This window comes from Erythranthe guttata, chromosome 9, assembly GCF_056151865.1.
Source record: "Erythranthe guttata isolate IM_541 chromosome 9, IM_541, whole genome shotgun sequence".
NCBI classification, from domain to species: Eukaryota; Viridiplantae; Streptophyta; class Magnoliopsida; order Lamiales; family Phrymaceae; genus Erythranthe; species Erythranthe guttata.
This window is the reverse complement of record NC_142541.1, coordinates 3094388-3105000: the sequence shown is the minus strand read 5'-3', so window position 1 is coordinate 3105000 and position 10613 is coordinate 3094388. Positions and strand designations below refer to the sequence as shown.

General features: G+C 38.0%; 2 protein-coding genes across 2 annotated transcripts in view; one reads left to right on the top strand and one right to left on the bottom strand.

Moving 5' to 3' along the window:
- Positions 1–1950, top strand: part of LOC148767880 (uncharacterized) — a 6238-nt gene extending 4288 nt beyond the window's left edge. Inside the window, exons 3-5 of the mRNA XM_088823404.1 lie at positions 248–394; positions 489–1083; positions 1193–1950. Of these exons, the coding sequence (XP_088679530.1) occupies positions 248–394; positions 489–1083; positions 1193–1950 (1500 nt within the window). The remainder of the gene's footprint in view (positions 1–247; positions 395–488; positions 1084–1192) is intronic.
- A 5928-nt stretch (positions 1951–7878) lies between these two features.
- Positions 7879–10384, bottom strand: LOC148767879 (uncharacterized). Its single transcript, XM_088823547.1, has 2 exons — positions 10350–10384; positions 7879–8816 (listed from the first exon to the last, which is right to left on the bottom strand). Exon 2 carries the CDS (start codon positions 8673–8675, stop codon positions 7923–7925), a length of 753 nt encoding a protein of 250 aa, XP_088679673.1. The 5' UTR covers positions 8676–8816; positions 10350–10384; the 3' UTR covers positions 7879–7922.
- Positions 10385–10613: the final 229 nt, after the last annotated feature.

The window sequence follows — 10613 nt, the reverse complement described above, 5'->3', positions numbered from 1 at the left end:
TCGTGTCTAATATGGAACGCACGCGGGGTCAGTCAGCACACCACTGTGACGCACATAAAAAATATTGTACAACAACAGCGAGCTGCAATATTGGTCATTCTTGAGCCCAAGCTCCCGTCAAAAAGACTTCATGCCTTGTCTCAGATTAGGTTTTTCGTCTTCACTGCATGGGGAAGAGACGAACAAATTTACTTGGATCCTTTGGAAAACCGAAGTTAATATTAAGCCACTAAATATCTTTTCTCAGGCTATCACGGTATCAATCGATATTCCACGGCAACCCCTTCTCACGACAACTTTCGTCTATGTCAGTTGCTCGCTTAGCACACGTCGTGATCTTTGGGCACATATATCAGATATAAACGAGATGATAACGGGACCTTGGTTTTTGGGGGTGGGATTTTAATGCAATTCTCGATATCTCAGAGAAAAAAAGGGGATTGGTTAATACCGCTAAACTCCATGATTTACAAAATTGTGTCGCCCAGAATGGATTGGTGGATGCGGGATATATTGGTAATCCATTCACATGGAGCAACAATAGGACAGACTTGGACAGGGTTTGGCAGCGTTTGGACAGAATTTTGGTCAACACCACGTTTCATAACATTTATCCGGCATTGAAAGTGCATCATTTAGCTCGAGTTGCATCAGATCATGCTCAGTTGAGCGTCACATTTGAGCAAGACCATCAACCGGGACGTGGTCGTTTTATTTTTCAGCGCATGTGGACAGATCAACCATCCTTCCTTGAAGTGGTGAGAAAGGAGTGGGATATGCCTACGTCCGGGTCTGCCCCTAACGCTATTCACCAAAAACTTATGAATGTTCGGAAGACGTTAAAGAATTGGAACTGGGATACATTTGGAGATATACAACGAAACATCAAGGAGAGTCAAGAAAAAATTCAGGTGCTTGAAAATATTTTAGTGCAAGATTGGAGCGAAGATACACAAAAGCAGATTGTTGAGTTGAAACAACACTTGTTGAAGCTAGAACAATGGGAGGCGGAGCTGCTCAGCAATAAGGCGCGTATTTCTTGGGAGAAGGATGGGGATCATAATACTGCTTTCTTCCATGCTAGTATAAAAGATCGGTGGAAAAAATCATTGATCCAGGTGGCCAGACAGAGTGGGACGATTACAACAAAGTCAACAAGAAATTGGGTTTATCGCCGAAAGCTTCTTTTCAGATCTTTTCAAGGCTTCAGAGTATTACCTGCATGATGAGCTATTTCAGAATACACCGCTGATAGTTAGGGATGGAATAAATGGGGATTTTTGCAAAATACCAGAAGAGGGGGAGATTCTTGAAACAATTAAGTCGATGAACCCGACAAGCTCGCCAGGTAACGACGGATTTACGGGACATTTTTACACGATCTGCTGGGACATAATTAAACGTGAGCTAGTTCATATGGTTGGGGACTTCTTTTGCGGGAGCTATCTATCTAAGGACATGAACCGGACAACGTTGGTTCTTAAACCAAAAACGGAGAATGCCCGAAATATTGCAGAATACCGGCCCATCAGTTTGGGGAATTTTTCAGGCAAAATTATATCAAAAATCCTTGCTAGGCGTCTTGGACATATTCTCCCTCTGATTATCTCGGACAAACAGACGGGTTTCGTGCAAAGGAGACAGATGGCGGCTCATATTGTCATGGCGCAAGAATTGGTTCGTGATAACAATAGGAAAAGTAAAGGGGGTAACGTTGTTTTCGAGCTTGACATGGTGAAAGCATACGATCGGTTAGAATGGTGTTTCCTTCTTCGCGCAATGCGAGCGTTCGGCTTCTCTCATGCTGCATGTGATCTCATCTATCGCAATATTTCGAATATATGGTACTCGTTCAGTATAAACGGGGAAATCGTGGGGAATTTCAAATCCTCTCGTGGGGTTCGGCAAGGTGATCCGTTATCCCCGCTCCTCTTCATTTTGGCTCAATAAATATTGACGCATAATATTACCAAAAATATTGCATCAAAGCACATTCAACCCTATGCGGATGACATCCTAGTGTTCACTAATGGTGGGTGTTGAGTGTAGATTTTATGCTTAATACGCCTACTTTACGTGGATCTTTTGTTTAGATTTAATTATATTTGTGCTTTAATTGATTGATTTTGTGTTTTATAGGTGAAAACAAGAATTAGGTGTCCATGAAGGAAAATAGATCAAAAAGAAAGGAAAATGTTGCAAATAAGGAAATAAATCAAATTGGAAGAAGGAATCTCGCCCCAGCTTTGGCAGTGTCCACCATTTCGAGCATATCTTTCTCATACGAACTCCAAATCAGCTTATGTTAGTGGCATTGGAAAGCTAATTTCAAGGGATACAATTCTTATTTACACAACATTTCAAAATTCGGACTCCAACATAACGCAAATCGAAGAACAAGTCCTGATGGGGGAAAGTGGCAGAAATTGATTCCTATTAGGTTTCCACTACTTCCTTATCAAGAAAAACCTATAAAAGCAACAAGCCTCTACACCATAAGCACGAAATTTGCCATCACAATACGCGAGGAACGAAGATCAAGGAAGACTCAAGCATAGTTTTTCTTATTTAATTTATTTCTTTTATTTTCTTTATCATAAGAATCACGAGTAGCTAAGTCTTTAGTTCTAGGATTTTATTTGGAACCCTATGTGGGATTTATGAACTCTTTTCTATGATTTTATGCAAGTTTTAATTCCGGATTATTTCTTCTACTTGTTTTATTAAGTACATGAACTTGATCACCTTATGTACTTTTATGCTATTGTTAATCGCATGAATCGGAAGATCGGGTTAATAATTAGAACTGTGGTAGAAGAGCCTTTGTGGTATTAACATAGGAATATAGTTAATCTCTTAGGTAGCCATTATTGAGATTTGTGCTTAATGTTGTGTTCTAGAATTAATTGCATAGGAATATAGTAATTGAATCTAGAGGATTAGAATCGTAATACACGCGGAAGCGGGTTATGATTATTTTAGCATCTCAGGTTAATAATCCGGGTTAATTGCTTGCATAATTGAAGGAATTGGGGGAGTAATAATCACATAGAGGGAAGAATAAAATCCTAGGCTTGTTTACTTTGATTAAATCTTCGTTTTTAATTGCTTTCTTGTTTTTGCTTGCTTTTTAATTTAGTTTAATTTAGTTAATTCTCTCAAAATTCGACTGTGTAGGGTGGGCTTGAAAACAATTGGCAGAATTTAGCGTCTCGGATTAGATAATTAAATATTCTCTGTGAGATCAATACTTGGACTTAAAAATCCACTTTATACTTATACGATACGTGCACTTGCGTGTAGGTTTTCGGCCAACAGTGGGCGAGAATCTTTAATGAACCTTATGGACACTATTCACTCATATGAAAGATCTTCCGGGCAACGAGTCAATGCGGGTAAGAGTCATTACTATGTGGGTAAATGGGGCGAGGGTGCTGCCCATTCCATCGAGCGAACTACGGGTTTTCGACGGAAAGAGTTCCCATTTAGATATCTCGGAGTTCCTCTCTTTTTTGGCAGATCAAAAGCTGAATATTATGAAAACGTGGTGCAGCAGGTTCGGGGAAAGCTTACGGGGTGGAAGGGGAAATTTTTGCCTTTTGCTGGAAAAATCACATTGATAAAATCGGTGCTTGCAAGCATTCCGGTTTATACGATGGCATGCATGAAAGTCCCTGTTTCGGTTTTAAAGAGAATAGAACAAATCATGGCTATGTTTCTCTGGAGCTCGGGTAATGACGCGCGAACACACTGGGTTCGATGGGAGACTGTTTGTACCCCGATTAACGAAGGAAGATTGGGCATTCAGCTATTAAAAGATGTAATGGACTGCATGCATGGGAAACTATGGTGGTTGGTCAACCAAGGGCAGACTCTATGGGCCCGATTTGTGAAAGACAAATATTGCGATAAACGGAATAATATTAATCGGCAAACGGTATCCCCTCTTTGGATTGCAATACATAAGCATGTAAATAGTATGAAGGAGTGCACTAGATGGCTCGTAGGGTGAGGAGATATAAGTTTTCGGATGGAAAACTGGATTGGCGAGGCGCTAATCAGGCCTCTCCCGTGCGACCGTCAGCTTACAGTGGCCGAAGCGTTCTCTCAAATAGCGGATTATTTACCGCTCATTCACACAGATTGGCATGAGAAAATTGTCCGTGTTAAGTTGGATGAGCAACAACCTGACAAACTCATATTTACACTAACACAAACGGGAATTTTCTCGTCCAAAGAGTATTATCATTTTCGACATAAAAATGGTCGGAGACAACACTGGCCTGTTCGGGTATGGCTCAACTAAATTCCACCTAAAACTAGTGGCTTTATGTGGAAAATTCCGCATCACGCTATCCCGGTTGACCTCCGTATCGTAACTCGAGGAATTCCGATAGTGTTAAGATGTGTATGCTGCAACAACCCCCACCAAGAAGACATCAGACATCTCTTTTTTAAGTCGGAAGTTTCACAATCAGTATGGCGGCACTTTGGTTTAATATTCAGAATTCCGTGGGCTTTTGAGTCAGTGAAACACGCGCTATGCGTATGGACGCCAAAACCGAAGACTCACTCGACTTACGTCATGGTTCGAACATCAGTTGTGTGCCATATCCTCCGAGAAATATGGATCGCAAGATGCACGGTGGGTTACGATGGAGGGGTTATGACAGCGACTGATATATGCCAACGTGTGCTCCATAAAGTAAAATACATAGGTATCGTACACAGACCTCGCCAAATGTCCACGAAGTCGCAACTCCTACAGCTGGCGGCAGTAGGTATTTACGGGTCACAACCAATGGTTAGGCGTGGAGTATGGCATAAATGGGAGCCTCCTGCTGTTGGAACATACAAACTAAATACAGATGGGTCCGCGAAAGACGAGATGTGTACGGGCGGGGGCATCATTCTTAATTCAGAAGGTGATATTATTGCAAGCTTTTCGGCTTTCTTTGAGAGAGGTACGAATAATTATGCTGAAATGTTTGCGGTGGCCGTGGGTCTTCGCCTGTGTCATTCATTAGGGATTGGAGCAGTTGTAGTCGAGACGGACTCTCTTTTAACGGTCAACGCGATCAAGAAACTGGGAGTGGCGTGGGATTTTGAGTACGTATATCGGATTTGCATGCAAGAGGTTCGACCATACCATAAGATCACACATGTGTTTCGCCAAGAGAATACGGTGGCAGACCGTCTAGCCAATTGGGCATATACACATAAATCTTATCAGGAGGTTTTCTCCGGGAACAGTATGCCTCAAGAAGTGCAGGCTGCATACATTAGTGATAAGCTCGGTATTGCGAATTTTAGAAAATGAGACACACGGTACTACATCTAAGGAGGAGGGGTAGGAACACGCTGTGTTGGGGGTGGAATTTTCGGATATTGAAAGAGAGAGTCATTGGTTGTAGAGAATGGGAAGATGGAATAAGCGTAGGGGTGATTCTGCATTATTCAAAAAGATGTTGGCTAGGAAGGCGAAATTTCAAAAATTATAAATTGACCCCATTTGTGGGGCTTTTTGGCGAATTACAATAAAGTTGGGGGTGGTTAAGAATAGCCGCATTACATACTTTAATATTAGCATTTTATACCGCATTTTGGGTCATATTTGTAATAGTCTAGTTACCTTAGACGCTGATTTTTTGTTTCCATTGTAGGGGTACTATTTTTCCTTGTATTAGGCCCACAAGGTTTTAACGAGGCCCCCTCTTGCCTATCTTAAATTGAATAATAAAATCTTTTGGCCGAAAAAAAAAGTGTATATTTTTATACTTAATTATATCTTTTAATAGGAGCTTTAGGTGTATTTTATTGATAATTGATGCTTAAAGTGCTGATTTATTGTGTTTTAGGTACAAAATTCAAAATTGAATAAATAGAGGGTCAAAACTACAATTAGAAGAAAATGTGGGCGAAAAGTGAAGAAGTCAAAAGCCTGAAAAACATAGTTTCTGGATTTCAGACCCTCGTCTGGAATTATAACTAAAAATCCAGACGGGGGTCTGAATATTTTTTTCCATCAAGAACGAAGTCTCTGGAATTGAGACCCCCATCTGGAATTATAACTAAAAATGCAGACAAGGGTCTGAGAAGGCGTAGAGGCAAAATAAGGGACTTCTAGTTGCACAAGGAAACTGCCTCTTCCTCCAACTTTCGAGCCTATAAAAGACCAATTCAAGCACACAATTGAGCATTTTTTACACAATTTCAAGAGCGATGAAGCAATAACGAAGACGAATAATTCGAAGACTCCAGGCATAGTTTTATCTTCCATGATTTATTTTAATTTCGTTTTTATTTTAATCACGAGTAGCTAAATCTTTTATTTCTAGGATTTTATTCCGAATCCTATGTGGGATTTATGAACCCTTTCCATGATTATATACAAGTTTTAATTCCGAATTATTTCTTCTACTTGTTTTATTAAGTGCATGAACTTGATCACTTTATGTGATTTTCTATTATTATTAATCGCATGAATCGGAAGATCGGGTTAATAATTAGAACTTGGGTAGAAGAGCATTTGTGGTATTAACATAGGAATATAGTTAATCTCTTAGGTAGCCATTATTGAGATTTATGCTTCATGATGTGTTCTAGATTTAATTGCGTAGGAATACAGTAATTGAAACTAGAGTATTAGAATCGTAATACACGCGGAAGCGGATTATGATTGGTTTAGCATCTCAAGTTAGTTATCCGATTTAATAACTTGCATAATTGAATGAATTGGGGAATTAATAATCATATAGGGGGAAGAATAAAATTCTAGGCTTGTTTTCTCTGATAAATCTTCGTTTTTAATTGCTTTTGTGTTTTTGCTTGTTTAATTAGTTTTGATTTAATTTAATTTAATTTAAAATAATTGCTAAATTTTCGACTGTGTAGGGTGGGTTTGATCATAATTGGTAGAATTTAGAATTTAAAATAAAATTATTAAATATTCTCGGTGGGATCGATACTCGGACTTTTAGTCCATTGTGTTACTTGTACGAGACGTGCACTTGCGTGTAGGTATTACAACCAACAATTCGTAGAGATCCTTGTAGGATTCTAGAAAGCTTTCAAGAACCCTCCCTTTGTAGATATTTTGTAGGAATTTTTTGGAGTGTTCTAGTGAACCACTCCTAGCCATTAGATCAAATATATATCCACCGTCCACTAAGGAGGTGGCCTAGTATAAATATGAGTAGGGACTTCATTTGTAATCATCCAACAAATCCAAGACATTCAAGCGTTCCTACAAAGCTCTCTTATCTTCTTAAGTTCTTTATTCGTTTTTCATTGCATCCAAGTAGAATGTATAATCTGCACAAATCATAACAATGCAAAAGTAGTACAAATTTAGAAATTCATTATAATAAAACGAGTATTACTTAGTAATATACCTCTGAGACCAACCACATTACAGTACATATGGTGAAACTCATTGAAGTGCTTCTTCAGATAAGCCTCCAACTGAGGAACGTCGTTTTTCCTGAATATGTGCCAAACAACGCACCTTTTATCTCGCCTAGCTCATCATGCACCTCATTTGTAGCTTTCTGAAGCTCCTTCATGTCCTGGGAATCGTGCTTCACTTAGCATTCGCAATACATTCGGGAGATGTTGACTTAGCTATCGCGAGGGGCGAGAATGAGCTAAGACCGCACAGTTCGTTGTGAATAGTAATATATCATTAATTACGAAATTAAACATCAAACTTAATCGAAAACATCATTACAAAGAATTCTAAATGGTCGAAGTTGCAATTTTTTTTTTTAACAGAAGAACTCGCAGTCACACGATAAAACTCACTGATCTCTTACAATAGCTCGCAAAACGTACGCACCAGATATATAAACCACACTAATATAACTTAGTGGTAGAAGCTGCAAATTTAAAACTTAAATGAATGGTTAATTTAGTAATTTCCATCAATTGAATCTACATATTGTCCAAAACAAAAAGAAAATGAACATCAACTGCAAGCAACAAAGCAATACAACAAACAGATAATTCGAAATCTCATCAGCAATATCACTCCACAAACTGTGAGTAACTTTATACTCGTCACTGTAGACAAGAAAATCTCCCCTGCTACGCAGGTGCACCAAAGCATCAAGCACCTTCATTCTCAATTCAATCACAGCCGTCGATTCCATTTCCACCTTCCCCAAATCACCAACGCACGTCTCCAGATCTTCCTCAGCCGCGTAGATCGAGCCCGCCATCTCAAATCTCTGCTCACTGTAACTCGGCGTTTCCAACAACGGGTTGACCCGGATCGTCGTCAACGCGTTCCGGATCCGACCCGACCCGTGGCGCAACGAGTTGGAGCAGTTCTTGAAGGCGGCTGACGGAACCATGTCGTCGGCACCGTTGATTGAGATGAAGGAAGTGATGTTTTCGAGTTGCTGGGCAGATGTTTGGAGGGAGAGAATGAAGGCCTGATTCGGGTCGGGTTTGTTATCCGGGTTCGGAGTTTGTAGTACTGGGTTGATGGGGGAGTACTTGGAACTGATGTCGTGTACGAGGTAAAAGATTAAGGAACTTATGATTAGGGTTATTGAGATGAAGAAGGTAATGAAGAAGGTGGTTATGTTCTTCTTCCTTTGTCTGATTTTCGACAAGATTTCATCATCTTGTTTTTCCAGGAGATTAGTAGTATTGTTATTTGCAGATTTCATGGCATAATAATAATGGAAATGAATAATTTTGGGGAGGGAAAATGAGAGAAATATTGAGGAGGGAGAAGACAATAATCATCTCCCATTGACTTAATAAGAGAAATTAGATGTTAGAACCGGATGATTGTAGCTCAACTGGTTCTGGAGGTGGTAAGTTGGTGCAAGATCATATGATCGAATCCTGGCAGCCGCAGTGTGGGAATTTCAACTCCAATGATGGTTGGTTCCTTGTGGACACAGGCCCGGGTCCGCTACCTTAACGGGCAGTTGAGTTACCATGATTTATATTCCTCCATCAAATACTTGTCGGGCCAAGGGATGGGGGCCCTGAGACGAGGGATTTCGCCTCTTGGTGCAAGAAATTAGATGTTAGTTATGAATTTGAATCGCATATCTATGTATAAATATACATGTATATGTGTGTTTAATTCAAATCTACAGTTTAAATCCATATAGTGTAGCATATAACTTTCCGACTTAATATATGAGTGATAGAGGAAAAGTCGTAGACTATGATGCACGGAAACTTTGACCCACATGCGTTTCAATGTTTCGAAAATCGAAACTCTATGATACATGTCGGAAACGTTTCAGGGCCGTTTCCATAAATATTTAAAAGTTTTGGGATGTTTCTGATATAATGAAAATTTGTACACAAATAAATCCAAATTTCATTTTAAATAAAAACTCCGAATTGCAAAAAAAATCTGAAATATTATGCCTCATTTTCACTTCTAGTGGTGCTTTAATATTTTTATAGACGTTAACTCCATACTAAAATAAATTTAGCCACGAATGTAATTTGTGGAATGATATTAAACATTTTAATATTTTTTAGAAATTATGAATACACACCTATATTTTTATTATTTATGCGTTTCCCAACGTTCTCGTATCTAACTTTTTGGAAAATAGAGTTTTACCGTCTCCGTTTTAGTGTTTTCGAGTGTCCGCATTCTTGTGTCCGTGCTACATAGGTCGTAGAGATTATTTCGTTTTTTTTAGTTTCAAAAATTAATTTGAAAAAACCCCTGGGCTGCTACTAAATTAGCAAAAAATTCAAATCAAAATCATCATTTGACATACTCTTGGAGAAGTAAAAGTACTATACAATTCCGACATGCAATTTTTATCCAACTGAATTTAATATTTATGTCATATGCATTTATCATATTTCGACCTGCATTTATCATTTTAACGGAATTTTTTCAATAAGAAAATACTTGTTTACATTATCATTAATTTGTATATATATATATATATATATATATATATATATATATATATATATATATATATATATATATATATATATATATATATATATATATATATATATATATATATATATATATATATATATATATATATATATATATACTTTTACTTTTTCTTTATTTTTTTGAATATTTTTAAATTTTTTTAACATTAAAAAAAATAAAAAAATTGATATATTTACTGTACTGAAAATGACTACAAATAACTAGAGTTGACTGTAGTAAATCATAGTAATGTTCTTTCTATTATGTACATATTACCAATATGTACATACACTAGTATCGCCGATTATATATAAAAAAAAAAAAATCATTCACATCAACAACATAATTCACAATTTAAAATATTTATGTTATAATCAACTCATAACCAACAAATAAAGATCGAGAAATACACAATCATATGCTTATATATTATTATATGTTATTACACACTACTAGAAAAACTACCTTTCATGACGCCCTAATGTGTCATGATAGCGACATATGGTGACGTTTTTCCTATTGTGACGCTTGCCAAAAGCGTCGCATAGGTGGCCGTGGTAATAGGTTTTTGTGACGCCAAGGGGTCTCAACATGTACTCTATCAGGACGGCCTTTCCCGTCTCAAACATGCCTATATTGCGACGGTTTAACTGTCACCATATCCACCTATTTATAT

Bases quoted from the DNA above. Each gene is read 5' to 3' on its own strand.
- LOC148767879 (XM_088823547.1), bottom strand. From the start codon at position 8,675: ATGAAATCTGCAAATAACAATACTACTAATCTCCTGGAAAAACAAGAT.